The 27,808-nt window shown below is 43.9% G+C and overlaps 1 protein-coding gene across 5 annotated transcripts in view; it reads right to left on the reverse strand.

Annotated features, from left to right (window-relative positions):
• Window positions 1-3: 3 nt before the first annotated feature.
• The window catches only part of LOC120450264 (kalirin), a 39,741-nt gene continuing 11,936 nt past the window's right edge, over window positions 4-27,808 (reverse strand). Inside the window, exons 1-12 of one of the 5 annotated variants that reach the window (XM_039633157.2) lie at window positions 23,271-24,006; window positions 13,890-14,184; window positions 13,765-13,822; window positions 7,971-8,064; window positions 7,616-7,873; window positions 3,594-3,659; window positions 3,425-3,520; window positions 3,240-3,355; window positions 3,058-3,174; window positions 2,803-2,992; window positions 2,358-2,738; window positions 4-2,294 (exon numbers count right to left, since the gene is read on the reverse strand). In XM_039633157.2, the coding sequence (XP_039489091.1) occupies window positions 2,088-2,294; window positions 2,358-2,738; window positions 2,803-2,992; window positions 3,058-3,174; window positions 3,240-3,355; window positions 3,425-3,520; window positions 3,594-3,659; window positions 7,616-7,873; window positions 7,971-8,064; window positions 13,765-13,822; window positions 13,890-14,184; window positions 23,271-23,819 (2,427 nt within the window). In that variant the 5' untranslated portion in view covers window positions 23,820-24,006 and the 3' untranslated portion in view covers window positions 4-2,087. Of the gene's footprint in view, window positions 2,295-2,357; window positions 2,739-2,802; window positions 2,993-3,057; window positions 3,175-3,239; window positions 3,356-3,424; window positions 3,521-3,593; window positions 3,660-4,353; window positions 4,573-7,615; window positions 7,874-7,970; window positions 8,065-11,721; window positions 12,261-13,764; window positions 13,823-13,889; window positions 14,185-23,270; window positions 24,007-27,808 lie in introns of those variants that run through there. The other 4 variants (XM_039633155.1, XM_039633159.2, XM_039633160.2 and 1 more) reach the window with 4 other exon arrangements.

The following is a 27,808-nucleotide window of genomic DNA, read 5'->3' on the forward strand; positions in this document are numbered from 1 at the left end:
GAGTATGTTGGGTTTATTCAGCTACTTTTGCTTTATTATTATTCACTTTGAAAAATTTAAATTCAGATTACATGCTTTGTTGGTTACATACAATTTGCATAGTGGTTTCTGGATATATTTATATTTATTTGCAGCCAGCGCCCGGGCCAAAAGTTGATCTCGCCCGGCTTTTCCGGGCTCCTGGCGTTTTCCGAGGGAAAAGCTGTTGCTTACTTGGCTAAAACACAGATTAACACGTTTACTTGATGCTGTTCGCATTGCACTGACGTACACATGATGTCGCAGTTGTAAGTAATATATTTATAGTTAGTCAGAGTAATTAGATAAACTAAAACACACACTTTAATTACCACAATTATCTAGAATTTCGACAGGGGCTTAAGTACAACAATTAGTTAATCGGTAAGTGCCATTTATATAATATAATATAATCGAAAAGAATTCAGTATGTTACATGGTTACGGTCGATCGGAGTTGTGAGTTGAGTAGAGTTCCACGAGTTAAGTGCAAAAATGTAGAAAATTTTGTGGCCATTGAGTTCCCCTCACTGTGCGTTTGCTTGTCATCGGATCATTTAATCATTTGATCATTTGATCCATTGATCCATCAATCCATCGATCCAACCATCCGATCCGTCGTCGCGACTTTAACATTTAATTACGAATATGCCGGCGGTTCGTTTCACAATTGTTGTAAAAAAATACATTTCATGTTTGCTTCCTACATTTAGCTTTGCTAAATCATTATTGTTTTTCCTCGCACTGATATATGCAACTAGCATTCATATTCATGTTCCAGACTGTAGCCGGCGTCTCGGCATTTCGGTGTGTGCAGGTGCTTCTAAGAGACAAAATCGGATTGAAAGCATTTGGGTGGACAACCGCTTAGTAACTTCGTCTCGTGTTCTTCTATACATATAATCGTTTAATCAAATCCTGGTCCTGTTTGAGTAATTTGCTTGCAAGAGACTTATCCTCGTATGCTACACTGTACATTGGCCTAACTGGCTCCTGCTTACCAACTAACATAAACGCACAGACACCAAAGAGAAATATGCTTCGAAAAATTGTCAAGGGATACAGTTTGGGATTCGCTTAAGTGTTATTATTTAGGTGCTTTGATGACTGCTTAGCCTACAAGGGTTGTGAACTTGTTTTGAACAGAATAACTGAAAATCGGTAAAAAGAATGCGAAAACCAAAAATAATTACATCCGAGCAGGAATTATTTTTATTTTGGGCATAGTTTAAAATTAGAATAATTCAAAACTTATTGTTTCTGGTTTTGATTACGTTTAAAGCTTAAATATTTTATTTGTAAATCATAAAGTACAAATACGCTTTGCATTGCATTCAAAAACTAAAGTTAAACTTAAATTATTTCACGACGTTGTTACACTCGAACGAGTGCCATTACACGAATATCTGCTTTAGTTATGCAAAGCAAATCAAATTACTAAAGTTTAAACTATGATTAACATTTAGCAGTTTAACTAAAACTATGTACCGAAAACTAAGGCTAGAATAGTTATACTCTTACTCTGCGTTCAATGCGAATAAAAATACGAAACGAAAACGAAATGTAAATTGCTTTTGATTCTGAGTAGTTCTCGGCTGCGGATCGTTAGTAAATCAGACTCGGAAAAGTAAAACTAAGAGCAAAGGAGTCTAATTACGTTAAAAATGCACACAATGTCAAAGGTAATCTTGAGCATATAATACTTTGCGTTTCATACACACAAATCCGGAATCGAAAACAATAACTTAAAGAACAGAAAGGCGGCTCAAACTAAAACCTAAAGGTGGACTGAACGGAAACGCAGTTGATGACGAATAAATAAATTACAATTACAAGTTACATACAAATTAGGATTGAGTATGCGAGTGTTTCTGGGTGTGAGTGAGCAAAACTATCCGTAAACAAACGCACAGACGGAAAAACAAGTGCGAGGCTAATGCTCACTTGGGTGGCGGAACACCTTTGCCCAAAACACATTTCAATATCATTTTCTCATACTTTCGTTTGTTGTTCTTGCTTGCTGTTAAGCTTTCCTGCCTTATCATTTGGAATTTTTTACGCCAACGGCGTTCATTTGTTTTTGGTTGACAGGGGATTGGAGAGCATGAAGATCAGGTCGTTCTGCTGCTGCAGTATCTTGTTTAGCATATCGCGCCACCCCGCGTAGTTCTCCTGCGACGCCGCCTGGCAGATGATCGTCATCTCCGGGATCTTGGGGTCGGTCGACCTGATTTGGAAGCGGCAGTCGCCCAGTTCCTTCATTTGCATGTGATTGAGCTGATTGAGTAATATTCAGATATTGTTAACACATTCGAAAGTTCTATGTTTTATTCCACTCACCTGTATGTGCGATCTGTATTTGAATATGGGACTGGCGTACTGGTTCTTGGTCTTCTCAATATCCGCAAAGATGATGATCTGCTGGAAGAGGAACACCTGCAGCTCGCGGTGCTTCTGTGCCGCATCCACCACGCAGTTCATGGGTCCCTGCATCAGCAGGCTTCCTTGGGCGGTTATCTCCCCATCGAAGTCCTGCAAGCTGCGCAGCACCACCATCATATCGTTGACCGTCTTGACGACCACCTTCATCTGCTGGTAGGCCTCCTGCAGCATGGGCACCTCCTTGTACAGGCCTGCTCCCTCGGTGGCCTTGATGATCTCCTTGATGAGTAGCTCGTACTTGGTGATTCGCTGCACCGGCTTGATGATCAGGTTACTCAGCTGCGAATTGGGAAGGCAGCGAGAAATTAGTTACACATTCCAACTATGATTAGTTTTAACTTACATCTAGACGATGGCCCAGCTTCTGACGTATGCAATCGAAATACTGATAATGGGCGCTGACTATGTATTCTGACAGCGGTTTGTTGCTGCAATAGGTGTAGTACAGCGCGAACTTGGTGGCTGAGCGCTTGATGAGCGGACCCAGGTCCGCCGGCGACTTTTGGCAGTTGCGCAGGGCTCTTAGGAAGAAGCTGGAAATAGCACGGATATGTTGAATAAGTTGCCCATTTGATATGAAAGGGTGCTCTATACTCACTCCCTGTGCCACTCGTAGATGTCTTTAATATTGTTGAATACCAACTTCATTTTGCCGCCCTTTAGGTCCTCGGGCATGGGTATATCACTGTTCGTGTTGTTAATCTCTGTCATGTAACTGGAAAGAGGATATTCAGAGGTGAGTTATAAATTGAATAAATCACTAACAAACTCGACACGTACCCATTGACGATCTCATGCAGATCCTGGACATACGCCTCCTCCGTGGACATCAGCTCCGCGAAGACGCATTGCCGCTTTTTGAGGGCTGCAGCCTTGTCTGACACAGAGGTGTGGCTCTGGAAAGGAGAAAGGATTTAATTTGCTTTAGATAGAAGCAAACTCCATGGTGGTCGTAGGATTCTCACCTCATCATTGTTGTCGTGGGATCGACCATGGCCGTTGGTGCTGGCATTTTCCACACCTCCGCCTCCATCCACGCGACTGTTGGACTCGTGCTGCTCCTGGAGATTAGAAAACATGCAGGAGGATGGAATTAGTCCTGCGCTCGACACCATCATCGACTGAAGCACTTACCGTGGTCGTCTTGACAATTTCTTCTATTTCCGAAAGTGGATTGCCGTCCATTTTGCCGGGACTGGCCTGCAAGAGGAAGGAAAAGCGGTGGGGAAAACTCAATGATGGTCAGGCCAAATGGATAATGAAAAGTTTGAGCAACGATTATTGCATTATCCCCTTGTGCAGCAGGCGGCTAATTGTAAAACTTGCTCTACCCGTGCAGCACTTGATTCAATAACTTTTTAAGCCAAACAATCTCTATTGAAATTGAATAAACTATGTATGCTGAATTAGTTGAACTGGCAACATTGCTCATCCGCCGCGTGGCCGCAAACAGAGTTGAGTTGCGTTGAGTTGGGGGAAAACCTCCATCATTTTGTGGTAATTTTCAAAATAAACACGTTCTAGACGCTTGCATGTTCAGCTCGAATTGAATCACTCGCTTATTTTTGTTTTCCCACTCGCGAGTTTCGCGCACCCAGGGCCCCAAATTAATTTCACTTGCATAAATAAGCAACGTAGCTAAACACAAACACACACAAACTAATTTTATAACCAAAATTTGCTTTGGGCTAACATGGTGAAAAGTTCGCCCATCCAGCAGATAACATTGTGTAACTATTGTGCTTCGCGAGCTCAATTTTCCACTCTGTGTACTTGCTGCGATAAGATAAAGAACGGTCAGCTGGTTGGGCTTTGAAAAAGTTGGCAAAAATTGGCAGTAAGTGGAATTTGTCATCGAAAACAACAAACGATTTACAACTGCGATGCAGCTTACAAATAAGCGGAAGAAACAGCTCATGGCACGTGTTGCTTAAAATTCCCGGCGCACAGTGGAAACTTTTTATTTATTTATTTTTATTTTTTTTCGCTTTTCGGCTACCGTTTATGGAGAACTGTCTTTCGAAAATATGGCCTTTATAAGGACTTTGCGGTGACGTCGTCGCATTTTGGCAACGCGAAGCCCGAGAATCTCGAAGAGCGACTGAACGCCGAGCGCTGAACGGTGCGACTGACTGACTGGCCTAATAGTTTTGCCTGTTGCCCAGCATGTTTAACATACTCGCATGCAGGCATGCCACCCAAACACCCAACACACCCACCCACCCACTCACGCACACACAGAGCGCTTCCCCTTGCGACATCAAAAAGAAACTCTCAATCAACGCTCCGCCAAGAAATTCGTCGCACTCACTCGAGGAAAAGCGCTGAAACACTTGTATCGAATGAGCGAAAGCTAAACAGAGAGATATAGAGATATAGATACGCAAGTTGGGGCATCGAGGCATTGAAGCAGCAGGGGAACTGTCTTTGTGCTCGAGAGTGTGTGTTTTGTGTAGATTTGCTGCTGGCACTGTTGTTGCTATGAATTCTTAAATACATAAATTAATTCGCATTTCGCGGCGAAATGTTCGAAATGTTCTAGTGGGTGCGAGTGATCGACAAGGAAATACCTCGGGCGGTGGAAAATAACTTATGCATAAAATACAGATTTAACGGGGCGGATGGGGAACTGGCTAAAAGTTCTTTATTGTCAATTAAATGCAATATTTTACGGCGAGCGAGTCAGAATTTTTAGTTGCGATAACAATTTCAGGGGATTCCTTAAAGCAAAGTTCCAGCAGTTTTGAAAAGGAAGTCTGATATCAGCGGCCTCAGAGTTTCACCATGGCTTTCAGCATGTAAAAGCAACAGCTTAAGGGAGGAACAATAAAAGCCAAAACCAAAGGAACAAAGGAACAACAGCCCACGCAATGACGTACCCACATTTAAGTGGTGTGACATTTAATTAGCCTCTTTGAAAAGGGGAGGTGGTCGCCTTGCAACCGCTGATGTCACACACATCGGCCACGGATTCACGGATATATATACATATATATATATATATATATATATATATGAAGCACTCGCAAAGGGCGCGAGTTTCGACAGAGAGAACTATTAAAAATTAATGACAATGCAAATAGGCGAACTAAACAAAGGTGGCACAGGAACAGGGCCAAGACCCGAATGCCAAGTAGGCCAAAAAGTTAACACAAGCGATATACGAAAGCCTAACTGGGTTAAGAAGTTCGCACCCAGGCGATACAGAAAAACACCGAATTTGTAAACAGGAAAGAATACAATTAAATGTTGACGCATCAGAACAAACCAGCTTGTAGAAGACAGCCGAAAATTGGCACGAATGCACGCGAAAAAATAGTTAGATAGATGCATAGAATGCTGATGACATAGAATTATATTTTCACGTTGTCGTTTTTCTCTCTACAAAACCCTTTCAAAATAATGACATACAAAAGCGTTGATCGAATGATTTTCTGAGTACTGTATTCTGTGTACTGTGAATTCAGCTAATAAGCCATCATCATCATCATCATCATCATCATTATCAACAAAGTAGAAACACTCGCAACAGAATAGTACAGAGCAGAGCAGAGCAGAACAGACCAGACGACATTCAATTTATTGACGGACAAAGTGGCCATAGCGAAGGCGACGTTCTGGCGACGGACACATCGAGATGGAGGATGGAAAAAGCTCGAAATTGAGGCGAGACATTCGAATTGGGGAGCTCTCCAAGCGAAACGGATCATTAATCAAATTGAAGGGGAGCCAAACCAAAAATCCCACGAAGTGCATACATAGTGCGATAAAAACTTTGGAAATTTCCAAAGTGTCAATTAGTAGGAAGGGGACTCTTCGGAATTTTTCAAATTTTTAATTATATATACATTTTTGAGGGAGTGTTAAAAAATAAAAGAATAGAACATGTAAGGTGCATTTCATTAATTCATTAATTATAAATACTGTTTTCATTGGAGCTTTGCCTGTATTTTTGACAAAAAAAATTAGTAAAATGAAAATTGAAATGAAAATGGAAGGGAAAGAAACCTATGCAAATGCTTATAATTAATTAAGTGGCTTTTGTTGAAGCATAAACCATAAGTACAACATGAAATGAACCCCTTTAGGAAACTCAAATTCTCCTTCATGTAGTCTAGCACCGCACAAATAGATAGAATGCATCGAGTTCTGCATAATTTAAGGCCACATTCACATTCACATTCAGAATGAATCAGGCAGCCGCATCATTGACTGTATCCTTTCCCTGTAATTTGCGCTCAGAAGCAGCAGCCAAGTGGAAGTCCCGCCCCCACGCACATTCACATTCAACCGACAAAGTCTGTGGGCTAATTTGACTGTCGAAATTTATGCGTCGTATCTGCGAGTTCGAGTATCTCTGGCTCTTTGTATCTGTATCTGTATCTGAATACGTATATGTATCTGTAGCTGTAGCTGTGCTGCTGTGGTCTATTCACTCTCCTGCCCTCCTGAGTGTAAACAAAATAAAGTGGCGCATTTATGGCGAAGGTGGCTGGCCCGTACGCAGAACAGAACGAACGGAGAAGGATTCCCACTCCCCGGAGAATGTGTGCGCGCCTCCCTATACTCGTTGTAGTCACTGTTCTCTAATTGAGCAAAAACCGTGCTCGGATTGCCGATGACGTCGATGGCAAAGGCGATGGCGATGGAGCAGAGGCGAACGGGCCAAAGTCACAATAAACCGCTTTGATTTGTGTGGGAAACACATATTAGAGGAGCTGCGTGCTAAGCAAACAAACTTGGAGCCAACGAATGGCTGGCTGATTGGACGGCGGCACTGGGGATATCATTCACGTTAGGGTGGGTCAATGCCTGGGAAGTACGTTTGCAAATAAGCCTTTCATTCATTACACTTCAACATATCACACATGTGTTTCCTCGAATGAGAACAAGACAGGTAACTTATACATGTCAAAAGTGTAATAGACTTTCTAGATTGCTTGCTTTTTAGAGTTTTAAGTAAACTGCAATTTTCTAAAGCACTTCACGTCTTGCCAACACGAATCCTTGACACAAATCGGTGGCATCGCAGACACGTGGTTTATACGGTGAGCGATGATTTCCTAACTACTGCAAATGATATTTTGTAGCCTGCCCATATCCTGTGGGAAATCTGGGAAAATCTGTGGAAATCCGTGACGGACGCAGGTACTCACCATGCTTCCAGAGCTCTCCTTGGCGTCCTTGGCGAAGGCGGGCGGTCCGTTGGCAATCAGGTGCGGCTCTTGGATGGGCTTCATGGGCGGCGGCAGCTCGAGGCCGACCTCCTCGTCCGGCTCGTAATCTCCGGCTCCGGCTGCTCCCGGGTGCTGGGTGGAGCTGGGGAATTGCGAGGATGGCAGCACGGTGGCGGGACTGGCACCTGGCTGCTGGTTCTGCTGCTCGGCCAGCTCCTCGGCGTGCTTCTGGGGTGTCTAGATATAGAGGAAAAGCGTGGAAAAACGTGGAAAAACGTCAAGTCAAATGATATAAAAATAAACGATCGTTAAACGCAACAACAGCGGCACTCACTCTCAGGTTTTTCTCCGAGGGCTTCTTCACCAGCGGTTTGCTACTTGGCGGCTTGTCCGTTCCCTTGCGATTCATCAGCGGCAGCCAGTTGCGTCTGCAATGATACGAAATACAGAAAGATTCGACAGGTAAGTGGCAGTTCCATGTGAGAATGTACGAATGTGAGATGGCCTACAGGAACTTGCGAATCGTGGTGGTGCTCTGCACAAGTTCCTCCATCGCTCATGGCGTGCCGAATAAGAAAATCGAAATAAATAAAACAAAGAGATGCTTGATGGCTGTCCAGCTGCGTGGCTAACATCAGACTGTCGCCAGCATCGAATCGGCTGCTAACTTGGCCAAAAACCGCCCGCTGTTCGGATGTCGCCGCTCGCACAGTGGGCGCAATTCGTATTCGTTTTCCCCATTACCCATTACAATTTGCCTTTTTAGAGAGCGCCCCTGCCCCGCACAATTGCTTTTATGATTTCACGGTTTTAAAGCCGAATTTCCGTTTGAATATTCGCTTTTATGCTCCACGCTTTTACCGCACTCGCCGTAAAAGAATATTTCTTTCAACGCTCCTTTGATTAATTTACAGGCAGCGCAAAGTTTATGGGTCAAGTTTCGACTTTATTTGCGAGCCGCGTCATTAATCAGCCACAGTGAACACTGCGCAGGGAGGATATTTGCAGCAGATGGCTTGGGTTTCACCAGCTTTCATTTCGGGGGTGCAGGGAATATTCTGCGGTCAGTGGAAATGCAGTGGAGAAAACCGCAAAAGCCGCGAACTAAGCTCTCTTTAAATATGCTGTTTATAAAATTTTAATTAGGCTTAATTAACGAGCGCAGCTTTCGCCTCCAGCGCTTCGAAAATCGATATCAATTAAACAAAGCACGAAAGAGTGGAGCCAAATGGATGAGAAGGTGGCCCCAGGACACAGCACACAGCACACAGGACACAGGACTCAGGACTCAGGACCCGTGACCCAATGGCATGTAACATAATTCGAAGTAAAAATAAACATTGACACAGACGACAAGGAAACAGGAACGCGGCTTTCGACTGGTCAAATTGAAGGAGTTGCCAGTTGGCTTCCAGGAATTGTATTTAACTCATCGCGAGCTGGCTGGCCACATTCAAAATTCATTTGGCTGATGTAACGTTTTAGCCAAATGGCCAAATGGCCAAAGTGCCGCATTCGTTGTACAAGCCAAAGTATTCGTGTTTGCTTTGGGGGTGTATTAATGGGTCGCCGCAAAGTATGCAACAAAGCTCGGGCAAATTTGCAGTTTCCGCCTCCTGCAGCTCGAAAGCAAATTGCACACGGCAAAAAAAGATCCTTTTCACTTTGAGCAGCATATAAAATCCTTGAGAGCATGCACTCTTTGCTAATAAGACTTATCTATAAGAGTGCCTGAATGTTTAATTTGTTAATAACTTTTGAATTTTGGTTTGTTTTTAGGCTCGTTTCTGGGAATTCTGGCAGTGATACCAAGCTTTAAAAATAATAACAAAACATCGTTAAACAATGAAACTTGTTTTCATTAGATTAGTGAATGTCTACGCAATACTCTACTGACGTAAATCCAATAATTTTTGTGAATAATATTGAGATATGTAGTTATAAAATAGGGCTCTCATTGTATCTTATTAATGCGTAAGCTTTGTACATATTTTCAATGTGAAATCATGGATATATGTACATATATGAATGTTCGTTGCTTGTGAAATACTCTTTCAGTGCCTGTGTGTGTATGGATGAGGCACAAACACCACTTAGTTCATTGGACTTGGCAGCACGCGCCGCTGAGCAGGATCCTTCTGCCCCGCTGGCTTTATGGTCCCCCGTCCCCGATTTCTTTTGCATATATCCTGGACAAACAAACACACGCGCATATTGACACAGTGCTTGAGACAAAGAGTCCGGCGCAAAGTGACAGCCGGAGAAGGAGGAGCTCTTTGGGGGGAGACGGGGGATTGAATACTGCGGATGACTCGGACGATAATCTATATTCATGCTCGGCAGGAATACAGGAATAGGGCATTGGAATAGGGCGAGGAAGCAGATGGACGATGGACGAGGAGGAACTACCATTAATGCTCACTCGAGTGAGCCAGCAGCAAACAAAGTGCCCAATTAGAGTGCAAATATTGAAAGTGTTGCTGTGTTCTACTTTGTTCACAGAGCAACAAGGCCGAAAAGAGTAATACTCAAGCGAAATAGTTCCCGGGAGAACTTTTCCATCGCATGGCCGCGTTAAGGCTAAGTGCGATAAGATTGTTCCAATTGAAAGAGAGAGGGCTATTTGCAGTGAGTTTCGTTTGAATGCGTAATTATGAGAAATGCCGCATAGGGCGGTTACGAGATATCAAAACAAATCAAAAATCAATCGACGCCTTCTTCTGTTTCTGTTTTCTTGCGGGGCCCACGAGGCGTATGATTAATACGCAATGGCCCGCTATCGCTGAAGTTCCTCCCTCATGCACTTATCTTTGGCGTACTCACAGCTAATGACGAAGTTCAGTGCTGACTAAGAAAGGACAAAGGCAGATTTCCCGTATTGCACTGGTTTCTATTTCAAAAGAACATTTCCCTAGCTTTTCAGTCAGAAATAAACTTAAATGATTGCAGTGCTTTGGCACAACAGGTTCTGATCGCAGATGTGCTGAATAAATGAGGAATTACTGTGAGCGGCGGTGGGAAAAAACGAAACCGGTTGCCGGCCCACTGAACATTTAATGGGTATTCCCTAGTTTGTTTCGGTGATAATCACGTGAAGTGGGGGAATGGCGGTCCGAAACAGAGCAAAACGTCTGTTCTTCACAAAAAAATAGTCATAATAACCAGCATGATAAATATTCACCAAGCGTTTGGTGCCTAAGATAACAAGGTGGGGGAATCCAAGAGCAACGACAAGCAGCACACTCATTTATCTCGAAAAGCCCGAAAACTAAACTCAGCTCAAATGCTACCGGACACATACAACAAATGACAAGCAACAAACAAACAACGTGTTTATCTTACGGCTAACGAACGTGACGGATCCGTAACTGCAGCTGCATAATGAGCAATAGCCATCCGGACTCCTATTACACATTGATGTCGATAAATCAAATTAAGTTCCAAATCTTCATCTGCTTACTCATGTCTGAGGAAACAGAGCATGTGGAAATGAGTACCGAACTCGTTGGGCGAACTAAATCTTTAAATACTCTGCCGGAAATAGGCAAACAAATCATTCATAAAGCAAATCATTCAGAAGCTGCTGTAATAACGTTTACCTCTAAAATAATAATAGTTACTGTGCTCAACTGCCTGGACAGCAGTTTGCATAAGCATTTAGATCAATAGGTAGTTTGCATTTGGTTTTATGGCACTCAAGCAGTTGTAAACTACCAGTTCAGCTGGGAAATGTCTATTAAAGTCGTCGTACCCTCTGTTTCTGGCATCCAACGAAAACAAAAACAGAATTAAGGCTGACTTAGGTTGGGCAATTGAGAAGAAGATGATGAGGGACATGATATACATGATATCCATGGAGCTTGTTATTGCAATTGAGACGAGGCCGACTAATTGAACGTGAGGCTAACTTTAAGCAGACGCTTATAATCCATTCACTTGCATTGTCTCCGTGCTTTAATTATAGTTTTAATGCAAATATACGCCTACTGCTAACTAAATGCTACACCTTTAAAGAATCCTACGAAAACGACTGATTTCTAGGGAAGTGGCGCAAGACATACGTTGATTCATGTTCTAATAAGTACCGCTTCTTGAGTTCCTTCATAAAGGAGTTGCGTCGCTTGGGGTTTTCATTCCTGGCCTCCGGCACGTTTTCACAGCACACGCACTTGAATCCAGATGGCTTTCCGCCCAGGGATTGCTGGTGATGCAAAACGGGGACGTTACCGTTCCCGTTTCCATTCTCGTTCTCGCTCCCATTTCCCTTTTCCTCAACCCTTAGCGATATGGATTTGAAGAACTTGTACACCGATTTGGGTCTGGGACGTGAGGGCGCGGAGCTGCGTTTAATTTTGAGCGAGTTGTAGTTGGGCTGCGCATGGGAATGGGGACTCGAAGTCTCGTTGTTGTTATCACAGAAACCGGCGGTTCCTGGCATCGCGGTGGCACTTTCGAAGTGGAAACCGTTTTCGGCCATCTTATCTAGGCGGCTGCGATGGCCGCAGTCACTGTTGTTATTGTTGCACATGGCCAGATAAGCGATCCACTGAGGTGAGCACTTCAAACACAGTGGCGTTAATTGTTTAGGCCGCTTCCGAGCAAAACCGGCACCGCAAGTCGAGAGACCTTTCCCGCACTGCGTCTAATCACAAACTGAGCCAAAAGCCACCGAGCGAGCGAGCACGAAGAAAAGGTTCTCCCCACGGCTTTCGATTTCTGGAGAACCCGGCCGGACAAACTCGCACACCCACGAAAACACACTCAGAGCTGGCACCCAGACAAAGGGGGAGAACTACAGGGGGAGTACACTTCACAAGTTCAAAAAAATAGGAAATGTTCCGAAGGTTCACCATTTGAACCCTAATTAGATTACAATTAGAGTTACTAACTATTGATGTGCTTCTTTAAATAAATACTATGAACTTGATTTAATACCTAGACCATTTTCTCCCAGTGTCGTAACCTCGCCTTCAAAGAGCGAAAAACAAAAGGCAAAACAATAACAATGAGCAACAACTGGGAGCAGCTGAGCGTTTCTTGTGATTATGCTTGTTTTCTCACAGTTCTCACAAGTGCCACTCACATTGCTGTTTGCACTTTCGTTTTGTTCAGTGTAAATGGTTTTATCTTTATGACTTGCGCCTGAGCTCTACGACACGCGATTAATAGCCCCAGTGGGAAAAGTTGGTGCTCGCCATGCAAATACGCGGTAGAAATGCTGTGCTGTTTTCTAGTATTCCTGATTCCTGACTTATTTATATTTATATATATTTCCTTAAAAGTATATAAAGCCCTTTAATTCGCAGGAACCACTGCGGATCATGGTTAAGATACTGATTTTCACCGCTAATTACAAATCAATCAAGTTTATTTTCAACTTTTTCACTTAAAAGGAAATTCCCTGTGGATGCTCGACTTTTATCGCCAGCATTCTACGCAAAGAGTTGCATGTTCCTTTTCGTATCATCGAATTAAGTGAGTCAGTGAAACAGTACATATCAATCCGAAAAAATAAAGAACTTAGTGTAATATGGGGATTAAGTTTCAGTAAACTGTTTGGTGCAAAGTCAATGGGTGCTGACGCATGACAGAGTGGATAACTTCTCATTGGAGTAAATGCAGGCATTTCATTATTATTAGAGTCAGTTAGAGACGAGTTATCGGTAATCTGGTGGCCCAAATGACGAATGCCTACTGTGCGTTGATTAATACTATGTTGATTAATACTAGCCAATTGGTCAGACGATAGAGATAAAACCTGGAGGGCTATGTTGGAATAAAACTGCTGAGAAAACTGAGCTTCGATAATACTTCCAAAAACCACAAAGAATAAGCACAATAGCTTTGTTACAAAATAGTTTTCCAACGTAATTCTTAAATACATCAAAATAACAAAAAACACATTTAGGGCTATTGAACTTTCTTCAAATGGAATTTTTGAAGCCTACTATTGCTTTTATTTAAGAAGTATATTAAGTATTAAGAAGTATATATTATATTAAGAAGTATATTATTAAACAAGAAACAAAAATACGTTCAATTGTGAAGTTTATGTGAAATGTTTAGGAACTTGTTGAAAAAATGCGCACTTAGAAACAATTCACTGCCTATCATAACGATTTACTCACCCGCTGAAGCCGCGACGTTTGGTGGACGACGAGAGAGCATCCGCCTTGCTGCGATTGCCTGTAAAATAGAAATGAAATGCATACAGAAAATGCATCACAGTGGTATATAGAGTGGATGCACTTACTCTGATCCTGCATGTCGGATTTCTGGGAGCCCGCTGCGGCGGCTGCATTCGCTGCGCTTCCGGAACCGTGCTTGTGTGAGCCCGGCGGCGGTTTGAGCACTGAGACTGGAACGAGTCCTTCCTGCACGGCGGCATCGTCGTGCTGCGGATTCAGGCGCACCAGGCAAAAGTCCGGCTCTGCGGCGGTGGGCGGCTCCACAATCTCCACCTGCTGCCCCTTGCTGACGCTCAGCTCGTTGCTGCCCGAGGTGGCGATGTAGTCCGCCACCACCCAGGTGGCCTCCTGGTTGCCCAGCTGGAAAGGATAGGCGGATAAGGAGGTCGAGGCATAAGTATCGGTTGGCCATCAAGTTAACCCATCACGAACAAAGGTAAATGTTTACTTAAGTGGCAATATTAGGTTGTTAGACTAAGCTCTTATTTAAAGTTCATATTCATAAGTCAGCATCAGCTTAAATTTAACACATTTATTTGAAAATGAATCTAGGAAAAGGCTGAACAATGCCCATCATCGCGCCAATGATTAAATGAGATTTTATGAGCCATAATAGCGGTATGCGGGTTACGTGTCAAAGGCGCCTTCAGCGGGTTAACATGCTCGGGTCGAGGTCGAGATGGAGATGGAGGCCCAGGCCTACAGCCTTATTGATTGACCGCCAGAACAAAGGCCGAGGACTCCGAGGGCTTCAAGGATCATCGGCAGAGCGAACGAACTATACGAGCGAACTAATTAGAAAGCCATTCGAGCTTGGCACTCGTCCATTGTGCCACGAGGAGCACAGGAACCGGAAGGCGGAATGCGGAAGGCGGAGCACTTCCGTCAGCTTTGATTGGCGACAGGCCACCAGAACAAGCCACCCACCTAATCAAGTCCGCCCAGAATCCTTCCCCCTGTCGTCCAAAAAAACCCTTCCGTGTGCATTAATAATGTACAAGTTTACTAATTTACATGCGACCCATCGCAGGGTGTCGATGTGTGGGCGTCTATCAGATCTTTAAAGCTGCGCGGGAAAGTGGTGGTTAATCGTTAATCGATTCCATTGGATTGTCCTCGGGATTGTTGGCTGCACAGAGCGAAAAAAGCTGTGAACTTTATATTGACAATTAAACCCTAAAGTTTAAACTACCTGCTCTTCAAGCCTTTTATGCCACATCAAACTTCGGGAGTGCTTAATCCAGTTTGCAGCGACAACTAAAAGGCTGTGTGGATAGCTATATTTTCTGTGCACGCGCAGGGCTGAAATATCTGAGCCTTATATGAAATTCCCCAGGCGCCCGGCCATCATATCTATTTCACATACAATATTAATGTGGGACACGCCATAAACTGGCAGCGGGAGCAGGCTGCATGGAAACACCTGTCAGGTGGCGTGGGGCATGTGGCATGGGGCAAGGGGCATGGGCCAAATGGGGAAATGATGTCGCCAAGGCAAACGGCGGCTCACGGAACTGGTGGCTGGTGGGTGGTGGGTGAGGAAAATGGGAAATGGCAAATAGGGGGAGAGGGGGAGAGGGGGAGTGTGCTGGCGCTCATAAGCGCAATTAAATCAACTTCATCAGCGGACAGGAGCAAGAGCAGCGGCAGAGAGCTTAGTTTATTATGCTCGCCTCGCTGCCTTTAGCCTCTGCACTAGTGTGTGTATGAGCGTGTATGAGTGTGTGTGTGTGTGTGGGAGAGAGAACTGCTCATTTTATACACCGCAAGAAAAAGCTAGTTATTATATCCTAAAAGCAACTTTATAATTGCAAGTAAGTACCCAACTTTAACAGCAATTCGGTAATAATTTGTAGCTGCGAACTGAAAAGAGATAATACATCGAAATATCTTGCTCAAGCCTAAACTCTCAGTGCACACACGCACACACACACACACATCCTTGCAGGATCCACAGCCATGGCGCAGTGTTAATTAAGCAGCACTGACACGGAAACGTGCCGCGCTCCTATGTGCGAGTATTAGTGGGCGGTGTGTGTGTGTGTGTGTGTGTGTGTGTGTGTGTGTGTGTGTGTGTGTGAGCGGTGGGGCAGCGTTTGTGCTGGTGTGTGTTTGCACGTTTCCGCTTGTAATGCAATTAGTTGAAAAGTTTGCGAGCAAAAGTTTGGAGAACTTTTTCGACAACAGGCGCCTTGCAAGACGAGGGGCGCAGCTTCTCGGATTGGCTGCCAAATTATTTTTTCATTTTTATTTATCTGCGGCTCTTAAGTTGCCACTCAGCCTCAATGAAAATTGATTGGCGGCCAAAAGTGGAAGAAAACAAATCAGCGGGAAAATGTTTTTAAGCTGACTTCAAGTGTCAAGTTGTCTGCCTTTTATGCTGCAGCGAAAAGTTCTCGCATAACTCCTGCACACGCCGGTGGCGTATACGTAATGCGTATACGCAATGTGCGCTTCATCATCATAATCATCAGCATCATCAGCATCATCATCTCTGTGTGCTGCAAATTGCTGCAGTCACGCACACCCACCCGCACCCACAATGGCACTAATAAGCTGCCATGAGGCACAATTTTCCCCCTCATTTTCCCCAAGCCAGCTGGGAAAGTGGCAAAGTGAAAAGCAGAAGCAAAAGCAAAAGCAGCTGTCAGGAATCAGTAAAATCAACTGGAATAGAAAAGCGCTTTAATGCCACCGGTTTAAGTCGGCTGATAGCCTTTGCAGCTCCATTACGTCTCAACTTTCAACGAAAGTGAACTCGGCTTTCTTGTACCGAGTTCTCAGTTTAATTGTAGCTACAAATTAAGTTCATGCTCGCTTTTGTTTCGCCTTTTGACTGGGTCTTTCATTAAAATAATGAAAGGATATTTCCGAGCGAATAGGGGGGGAAACTCGAGCAAACGAGCAAACGAAAAGGAAATTCGCACGAGTTTTTCCAGCTGCAAAATGCAATCAGCACTGCCTTGTTGGATTGCGTCTTTGCCGCCCATGTTTTTGCATAAAAATAATTAACACGGCTTACAGTTTCTTCTGCACATTTGCATATTTAATAGCCCACTGGCGCAATAGCCACCAGCTAAATTTAAAAATTCATCTCCAACGGGAAACGAACGATCTTAAAGCAATGTTAAATCGGTACCCATAAATTGGCACTCTCAAACTTCATCTATTTTCCATGGGTAATTGAAAACTTTCCGGGCGGATTTGCATAGCTGAAAAGGGGAAAACAAACAGAACGAAAAACGAAGGCCTAGAATGCAGTCGAAGTTGGGGAAAACTTTTGCAGCTCGAAGTCCTGGAAAGAAAGTCCAAGGGCGAAATTCGTTGACAGTCGACACTCGCATTTCAAGGGCAAAGTTTTCGCTGGAAATTTTACTCTCGCTGCTGATTACATGCTGATAACAATAATAGCTTAGACTCGGAAAACAGACTCGCAAAAGGGAAAGGCTCAGCCGGAAAATGTGCGCCCCACTTTCCTCTTTCGTTTTTCCCTTTTTGCTTCTCCGATGGGCAAATTGTAAAGCGATTTGGCAAAATGTTTACGTTATTATTGATGGATTCCCCCCGCAAAGCCTGGATTATGGCTCGTTGGGGTGCGTATTCCCATTTCTACACACATTGTGTGTAACATAAGCTCATGTCTGCTTCGCCTTTCGAGGAGGGATCGTAAAAACGCAATTCCTGCGACGACGACGACGACCCAAAAAGCCATCAATTGTTAAGTCATTAAAAATGTGTTTGGGCACCGGGGCACTCGAAGGAAGGGCACATAAAAGCAAACGTCAGGGTTGTCAAGTGAAATTACAAACATCATTTAACTGATTGGAATAATGGGCCAGCAAGCTGTTTCCTGCACTGAGAAAATATGATGATTATGGTGATATGATTGGAATATGAAATTGCTGAATTTTCAAAACAATCATGTGGTGGAAACGAACTTAAATTCCTATAAATATTATCGACTCTCGGGTAAACATTTCGCAAAGTGCGCATTTTCAGGCATTTGCCTTTCGTGATCCAGCCACTCCCATCAAAGAATTATAGAATTCAGTACATGAGAGCTTCTCGCACGAAACGGTTCTAAAATGTTGCAGTACAGGAAAGATACTTTGTGCGCATTGGTGTTTCTCTGCCTGCTGTTCTTTCCAACGGAGACGCACCAAACTCAACTGGACAGGATGGAGGATAAACTGTACGATTTGCAGAGAAAACTAGATGCCATCCAAAACTTTCTGTCAGAAACCAGCAGAGAGAATCGGAATAGACGACCAAATAATCCCATGTGTTCCCCGCTCGTTAACGCTCTTTATTCGCCAGGAGGACAATGAAGATCGGATAAAAACTGTCATTGGAATACTAAATAAGGCCAACCGAAGCAAGCAGATTGGTTTTCTTCGAGTGCAATCAATTTTTCGGACATTTATCAAATAAAGCTTTAAACTGCAAAATCAGAGCAGCTCTCCATTCGATCTACTTGCTCTGAACCGCGATATTGAGTGGAGGGGAGAAATTTTAGACGGATTTCGTATGCCAGTTGCTGCTCGGCTGGAATTTGTTCGCCTAAATGCCCTCATGGGCGCCATAAATCACACAGATATGCCGAAGGCAGGGAGCAGGGAGAGACCTGCTGAAATATACACATAAATACGAAACACATTTGTGTGAAAATCAATGTGTGAGTGTGTGTGTGTGTACTCATAGATAGCCGCAAACTGGCTGTGTTTTCTGGGGTACATAAAACATAAACGTCTATTATTCAATTAACTCGCACAGTGGGTCCGCAGCAGGTGCGGCAGCGCTCAGGGCTCAGGGCTCAGGGGTCAGAGGTCGAACCGGGGTCCCGACATCAATTACGTTGTGGCAAACACCCAGTCGGCAAGATGGCAAACAAGAGGAGCCGCAGGAAGTGGGAGTCCTTGGAAAGGATGGGGGGCAGTGCACAGATAAAAAAACGGGTTTCCTATCGTTTGAATATTCGCAGGCTAAACATATATCTACCACCTTCGTAGCCCTTTGATAAATAAATAATTAAGCAACCAGCAAAGTGGTTCAAGTGTCTAAGTGTATGTAAGTCCGAAGGACTCAAAAGAAGTCATATATAATCAATACTCTGATACCCTTAATAAAATTATTTAAATATTTTATCAAACTATTCGGTTTTCCCATTCTCCACAAACTACGCTCCCATACATTTGGTTTCTTGTGTAGCTACTAGCTATCGCACTGCGGTCTAGTAATTGTACAACATGTTAACACCAAAGACAACCACATGTCCCCCGAATCTCGCCACTTCCACCCACCGATAGGCCCATTGTCTGGCCCGCCTGAAAACGTGGCTCATGGGCGCCTCTTGGGTGGAGGTGGAGGTGGAGATGGAGGTGTGGCCTCCTAGTGGGTGTAAGTGCTGAATGAAAGTCATTTACAGCGCAAATCGAATAATATCCTAAAGCAATTACGTACAACTACGACATGATCGATAAGGGAAACAGGAAGAGGTGCAATTCATTTTACTGGAACTTGAATTACTTAGCATCCATTAGTAGACTCCTGTTTAATCATTTTATTGTCTGGCCTAACATTATTTCACTACTTCAGATAATTATTTAAACAGGAGTGTAGAACTTTGCTCTCTGTACGCGAAAGGTCACGAAGGCAGAGGAAATTTCATGACCGATGGGCACAATCAATGAAGAGCATTGTCCGGGCAGCTGGGATGCGGCAATAGAACAGCCTTCCTTATGGGAAAATCTACCCGTTGTTCCAGATACCCATACCACAAGGACCAGCACCAGCACCAACAATTCGGTGTGAACAGCAGCCAAACAAAAAACCAACAACCGACTGCCGGAAGCCAAAAGCCTCGGACTTCGGACTTCGGACTTTGGGGCTCAGCCTTGACCAGCCCAAATGCTGTTTGGGATTTCAGAAGAGTAAAAGAGTTGGCCCCATGTCAAGCTGGATGTTCTGTCCAGTCCCCCAACCCGAACTGATTCCCCATCTGCGGAAGGAAGGGGGACCAAAGTTTGGGGGCAGCGGGAGCCACCAGGACATCGGCAATTTGTGGCCGGCAGAGAGTCGCTTATGTCCGTTGGAAAAACCGATTCGATTGCCAGCGGGAACTGCAAATGACAGATGGACATGGCCACGTACTCCCCCGCTTTTTCTCCATGGGGAGCAATTGTGCGAGAGGCGTCTCTGGTTTAAAAAAAAAAACAAAAAAAACCCGATGTCTATCGGTGGGCGTGTCGCAGCATTTGCCATTGATTTTATGGCCCAAATTGCGGGGCGTTGAGCCACAAGAAAAGGAGGAGGGAAAGGCAAGCCTATGGTTTCGAGTTCTGATGGGCATTCTGTAGTCGCATGAGCCGTAAGCCTGGTTGGGATTACGACCTACCACATCGGGAGCTCAAATAAAACAGAGAGCATTCAAAGCGGGCATATCTGTATTTCATTTAGTATGAGTTTAAAATTGATTGGACTTCATTTCATTGTTCCCAGCACAATTGCAAACGCCGGCTATTTATTTTATTACATTTATTTTAATTACTCTCCGTTTTTTTGCATCCTTTAAGCTCTCCTTAATTTGATTTTAGGTTGTGATTGGCTTTGCCAATTTATTACAATTCTATTCAATATTCATAGATTTATATCCGTGGCACGGATTTTGTTTGTCCTTTCTCGTATGCTGACGAGCAAAAACACTTTGTTATTAAATTCTCTGAATTTAGGAGTTTGTTTGCTGTTCTTCAGAATCCGAGTGTTGGCGAATTATTCATATTTGTAAATGTGGATTTATTGCTCCATTAATTCACTTAATAAATAAAGGCGTTTAATTCCATTCAACGTCGTTTCGAATAACAAAGATTATTAATTTAACTACAATTTAATTTAACTACCATGCATACGCATAAATGGACATAGTCGAAACTATCTAAGCTTGAATTCTGCGATAAGTATGTGCTTTAAATGCTCTTGAATTTGCTTCTTGCAAATAGCAGTGGGCAGCCAATGTCAAGAATCCTGTAGCCTGTGGTTTTGCAACAAGGATCTCGAGTTCTGCTGTCACAGCATACTTCTGATGACAATTTAGTTACAAATTCGTTTGGCCTTCTGCTTTCCAGCAGCTTCTAATGCTTTGTATGCTATTTTTTCCTAGCATTTATACATTTTTCCCTGGCTTTCCATCGCAATTTGCATATCAGTCTTGCCATTGAGGAGCCAACGACAAGGACTCAGGAGCAGAGCTTCCTGGCTTTGTCTGTTTGCCATGTTCTTGAAGAGCGAAAGTAGTAGTAGTTGTGGTAGTAGTTGCCATCCGCAGGTAACTTTGTCCTCAAGTTTGCAGAACGATGCGATTTATTAAAATTGTTCTACATTTTCTGCACTTTGTTTGCCCGCATGTTGTGTACCTACTCAGCTACAAGACTTTTCTACGCCTTCTCATCCGACTACAAAATGTATTTTCTTCCATTGTTGGGCTGCTCGTGCTGCATTTTCTTGTGGCTCTGGGAAAAGGAAAAATAGTAGCAAAGATGGAAAGATGGAAGCTGAAGGAGCCCTCAATGATGCAGCCAACTGCAGCTGACAGCAGCAGCGGCATCATGAGACACATTTTCGTGTGGCAGCAAATTTCCTTTTCAACGCGCCAGCAGAGAAAATTTGGTGGAAACTGGGAAACGCGGAAACTGGGAAACGAGGAAACTTGGAAACTGCTTCCTCACTTCGTTGGCTGCGATTTATTTTGCGTGTGCACTTGAAAGTATGCCATAACAAAATGCATAAAGCATTCGCCCCGTGGAAAGCGCCTCGCAACCGGGCATCTTTCAATGGCGGCGCACAAGGAGATGGCTCGCAAAAGTTCACACCTCCTGCAAAATTCGCAAATTTGCTTGGAAAATATTCAATTCACAGATAAATATTTTCGTGACACTAAATTAAAATACTGCAGCTGCCTGCACATACAATGCAAGTACAGATGCCTTCAAGAGTTGCCCTGATTCAATCTCTTGAATTTAGAGCTATCAATAAATTGGAGATACTTGGAACAGTAATTTTTAAAGCGGATAGTAACTTTAAAGTCCAGACATTGCTACGTGTATCAAATACTTCCCACCGCTCTTAAATGAACTCCCACGAGAACAGGAAAACTTAAATGAAGCAGAAATTTATGAAAGGCCGCCAGCATCGAGTAAATTGAGTAGAAAGGGCAATGCGATTATAAGGAGACCAGGAAGCTGTCTGCCTCGCAGAGACATCACTCAAGCCCCAAAAACTGACAAAAGAAGTTGGCGGGGGGTGGAGTGTGGGGGTCATCTGAAATGGAGGCAGATGGAGGCAAGGTCAGCACAAGACACAATGCAGGGAAAAAGCAGGGGCGACAACAATGATGATATGGCTTATACGGCCTGATGAAGTGATAAATACATTATGTGTTATGTGCCGAGGGCAGGCGGAAAGAACTATTTACAGAATGTGCCACGGAAAGGCGGAATGCTACTAGAAGCCGATGGGGACGGTGGTGAGTGGGGAGCAAATAAATTAGCGCACCACACTGCGTATGATTAATGGGCTTATTAAACGGCGTCGCGGCTGTCTGCTTGGGTCAACAACCAGTTCGCTGGCAACGCGGCCACTCGGCAACTTGCACAACTAATCGAAATGAATAGCGCAACACGCAATAAGTCAAAGACCCTTCCGCAAATAGGAAAGGGAGATATTCAGCTAAAAAAGAGATTCACTAGTCATATATACTCAGAGATATGGCTATTATTAAATTCTATAATTCATCATAAAGGTTTATGGGATAATTTAGAGTGGCACTACATTTTCAGACACATTTTTATTGGTATTCTTATTGAGTATTCTTAAATGAAGGGATTGTAAATATTTATCTCCCAACCATTTTCACTCAGAAGCGAAGCTTTGGCAAACATTAATCGCTTATGGAACCGCATTCACTGGGCATCTGGGCAACTGTCACATGACTTGCAGGGGGATGTTGGTATGTTGGGGTGTTGGAGTGGCAAAGCCAAGAAAATCCGTGCCGCAAGCTGGTGACCTTTGCACTTTGGGGCCACTGGAGGAGGCGGTGTGGGTGGGGTAAACTTTTGCCACTGCTAAATAAAAGATAAGCTGGCCAAGTTCCCGATAAGGTCAAGGCAATCGCGGCCATGCTTAGCATTAATATTTGATGGCCCGTCTAACCGAGCGTGCCATCAATCGAACCCTTATCACAGGAGCATTGCTTGGTTGAGGCATTGAGAGAAATTACGCCGCTTGTCACAAGTAATTTCCTGTAATCACAAGGAAAGTGTTCGCCAAACAAAAGTCAAAGTAGAGCCAAGTTATGTTTGTTGCTTTTCCTGCCCTTGAAAAGGTTACACTTCACACATAAACATTGCAAACTGGTTACATTACTAAGATACTCTAATAGAGATAGATGGTACCTTGAGTCCGCTGCTGCTGGGCTGTCGAAAGAAGCGAAAGGAGCTGGGCGTGTCGATGGTATGCTGGCGGGCCAGGACGCCGTGGCCCGTGACACTGGACTGCCGGAACCAAGGCAGCGAGATCTTGCGGCGACTCTTGCGCTGGACAGGAGCAGGATTGGGGGCGGGATTGCTGGACGAGGTGGCGGCGGGCACAGCGGGAAAGGTGAACGGAGACTGCTCCTGCTGGCCGTGGCCATTCTTGGCCGCAGTTCCGGCTCCTGCCGGCGGTGGGGATGTGGAGTCGTCCTCCTGCAGGGTGCAGAGCGGAGTATTTTGAGCGGAGTCCGCGATGGACGGCGACGGCGAAGGATCGCCCACGGCGATGGGTGCGCTCGTCGGCAGCGGTGTGTTGGGCAGCGAGACGTAGCCCTTGGTCGGGGTGTGGGTGTCCTCCACGCACTTGAGCCGCTCCAGCGAGTTCTTCTTACCGCCGCTGCCGCCACCAACTCCGTCGGCGGAGTCCACACTGTTCATCCGCTCGTTGAGAAACTTCTTAACACTCTTCATGATGCTTTGGCTCCTTTGTCTGCTCCTTTTTTCTGCGGGTTGCTTACACAATCACTTTCATTTTTCGGTTAAATCACAGACCAAGGGAAAAAGCAGGCAGGCGGTGGGCTCTTTTATTTTTAAAACAAATTCGGGGCTTTGTTGGCAGTCAGCCGCAAATCGATAAAGTTCTCCGACTCCTAGACCGAAATGTTTTATTTTTATTTTCCAGCGAACGTGTGTGTGTGTGCATGTGTGTGTGTATGTGTGAGAGAGGCTGCCTGATTGGATTTTACATCCTGCAGGATCTATATGGATTTCACTTATGGCGGTGACAGTTTTGCTGCGGTCTCGTTCCTCGTTGTCTTTGACTTTCAATTAGTGCAACGCGGCGTATGATCAATTTTAAGCTCACAGCCTGCATTTTGCATTTTAATTAATGCAATGTTTGCGCAGTCTGTGCCGCACTTAATTATGACTTTAAATTGATTGAGTGCTTCAGCTCAAGGGATTTAAGCTCACTTAGAAAAGCAAACAGCACGGGAATGTATAAAGAGGTAATATATAAGATAATTTGTATTGTAAAACTCAACTGTTTGTGAATTCAATGCTATTGATTCTAATCAGAAAGTTTTCTAACTTAAGAAACACATATTTATTTTTAATGCGTTTTGTTTGCTTTCATTCTCGCTTTCCATGATTTATGCACTTATTTTTAGAAACAGATCCGAGAATTACTAATGATTTGATTATTGCTTTTAACTGAAACGAATCGACTAAATCAAATACGCTGCCCTTGTCTTCCACAGCCACTTTTCCTTTTGTACACTCCCGGTTTTTGTTATGATTTCGCTGTTTGGTTATACACTCGTATATATATTTTATTTATTTTATTTGCATAGATAAAAAGCTGCCCAGCACCAAACGGTTCAGAAATTTATCTTGAGTTTTCTTAGCGCACGTTTGTTTACCCCGAACTATCTATGTCCGTATATATATCTATGCGGATATCTATGCACATGGGTTTATTATTTTTACACATTTCTGTTTGTTGCTCGACAATCGTTGCCAGGCGTTTAGCGCGTGTTTCCGAAAAAAACATCCCAAGATTGGGAAGATGTGGCAGGTGCGCCATAGCCACTGCCACTTCACCCGGTCCGCCGATCGCAATTATGACTGGGTTTTCTCAGATTCTGTTTCGCTGCTTTCCCTGCTATTTTCCCATCCCTACACAAAATGGCTCTTCAATAGTTTAGGGGAAAACAATTTGCGAAAATCGCTGGCAAGTAGGAACAGCATTCAAATCGAGTGTATCGGAAAGACTCTGTCTTACTAACTCTTTCAGTTTAAGGCTAAAAGAAAAAGGAATTTACTTTTCAGCTCAGTAGCTAAATACTTTGATTCGCCCAACTGATTTAGATATTTTTATTGTTTTGCGATGCCACATTAAACCGCAAAAGTAAGGGTATTTGCAAATGTTCAGCATGAGCTGGCCGAGAAAATTTGCATACGTTCGAGGAAATTCGAGGGCTTTTTGAGCAGCTGTTCGCCAAGTGGCATTCCCATCACTTTTGGCCAGATGCTTCGGTTTTTTTTTCACTTTAAAAACACTGAAAACTTTGCTACTTTCTGTGGCGAAGAGGGTGTGTGTATTTACACCCCCGCCAAGGACTCGTTGACATTTTGTGGCGTTGACAAAATGCCAGAAATATTTCCCATTTTCCCAGCCTCCTCTGCTTTTTGTCCTAATACTTTCATTTCATTCACTCAAAAAGCCAACCTAATTCAATTTTTGCAAATGAATGCACACAGTGCGGAAAATGTGGAGAATGGGGTGTTGTTAGAGCAACGCTTGGATTTCAAACTAAATTAATTTAGTCTCGCCTCTCAAACTTAAAGTGAGCTTGGTAACTTTTGCGGGCTTCCCTGTTTTTATCAAAGTAATGGATTAACCCCTTTTGATAAGACTTAAAAGCTGCAGTGGCAGCAATTTAGTGCATATTTTTAAAAGTTATCCAATCTAATAAGGTTTTTCCCAAAGGATCCCCTTTCAAGGATTCACTGAAACTGTTTTAATCCTGCTTTCTGGCTTTGAAACTTTGCTCACTAGAACAAAATAAAAGTGGTTTAGCCCCAAATGAAAACTACAGTTGGGAAAACGTTTCCAGCATTGAAAGCATTGAAAATGTGAATCCTTTGTTCGGTTCTGTTGGGTCAACTAAGCGGTTTTGAGCGACCACAGTTGCTAATGTTTGTGTTGTTCGTATGCTGTTTTAATTGCTTCCGGCTGCAAACTGGATTAGATTAGGCCAAACTGGCCTTTGGCCAGGGGTTGGGTCCATTATGGAAATGGACGAAGCAGGACAACTAGCCAGGACAACTAGACATACTCGTACCCTAGCAGTGACAACTGATGGACACATCGGAAAGGGCAGCCTGCTGGACATTGCACTCGGTTTCTCTGTTTGCGAGCCACCCAACTGGCACTCAAATTAAATTGCAATGCATCGACTCGATAATTATAATGACCAAAACATGTCGTGTCTACATCAGCCGCAACTGAAAAAAAGCAATATAAAACTCACTACTCACAACCCACAGCGAGCCACCGCATTAGCTGAGCTATGCCAGGGAACCACAACACTATCGCGTTGAAATAAATATTAAAATGCAATAGATAAGCGTGAAATTAATGGCCCTAACTCGGGTGAGTCGACCAATCCAAGAACGGAGCACTGGGTGGCGGTTACTATCAGATACCCTTTGTGGAAAAAGGGCGAAGAAATGGTTGGCAATGGGTATACCAAGATAAAAGTGCAGAAAATAATATTGCACAGATAGAAGGGATAGGAAATGTTAACCAAATATAAGCTGCCTGCGAAAAAATATAAATAAAAGTACTTTGCAACATATATGTACACATTTCTAAGCAATTCAAGATATTCTGGCCACGATCGCCGTGCAGTTGACAGCAGAACTCGAGGGGTTTTTTTGGGGGGCAACGAATCGTCTAAATGGGGGGAATGTAACTGCTACTCAAGTGACTAAAGGCGTGAAAAAGGTCAAAGGCAGCGGTGGCGGAAAATTGGGCGGATGGGTGGAGAGGTGGCATTTTCGCCTGCGGCTGCTGCAGACATTTTCATCCTCAGCTCATTTTTTGCCCACTTTTTGCCCTCGCAAAAATGCTAAAAAGGGTTCCCCCCGCTGGCTTGTGTAGTTTTGGGCAGCAGAAACAGCTTTTTATCATTTTTGTTTGCATTGCTCGGATTGTTGTTTCACTTTTTGTTTGTAGTTATTTATATAAGCCAGGTCTTTGTTTACACCTTTGTTTTTCGGGACAGTTTAAGGCCTAAACAAGAGGCTGACATTTATGTAATCCGCTTTTTTAAGTATTGTTTAAGTTTTTGGGGCATTAGCGCGCATTTTTGTTTGTTGATATGGCTTTCTTTCTTTTAATTTTGATTTGGTGTAGTGTGTTGAGTATCTTTATCTTAGGAGTGCTTGTTCTTATCACTGTGATAATGGGCCATTTTCAACCACTCGATTTTCTTCATACAATTTATGGACGTTGCGTAGTAGTACTCAAAGAAGTATAGACTATAGGTGCAGCTTCAGAGTTTTAGTGAAGATGAGATTGCTGCTGCTGCGTTTGGCGTTTTTTGGCCGGGCGGCGCGCATCTGCAGGCAGCAGGCGATGGAAAATCCGAGAGGAAAACTGAGGAAAACCCGAGCGGCCCGGCGGTGAGTGAACGAACCTCTTGGCTGAAACTCTGCGGAGCAACTGGAGCACACGAATCCACGAATCCACAAATTCACGAATCCAACGAATTCGCAGCGACGAACGCACCGAAAACATTCGCAATGCCAACTGCCTTAACCCACTACCCTCACGGGGGGTTCAAATTGGCGAAAAGAAAAGCAGAAAGCAGAAAGCTTTCCACGGAAACTCAGAGAGCGCTGCTGCCCAGAGCTTTCACTCTCGCTCAGGTTGTTATTGTTGGGGTCTGTGC

This window comes from Drosophila santomea, chromosome 3L, assembly GCF_016746245.2.
Source record: "Drosophila santomea strain STO CAGO 1482 chromosome 3L, Prin_Dsan_1.1, whole genome shotgun sequence".
Lineage (NCBI taxonomy): Eukaryota > Metazoa > Arthropoda > Insecta > Diptera > Drosophilidae > Drosophila > Drosophila santomea.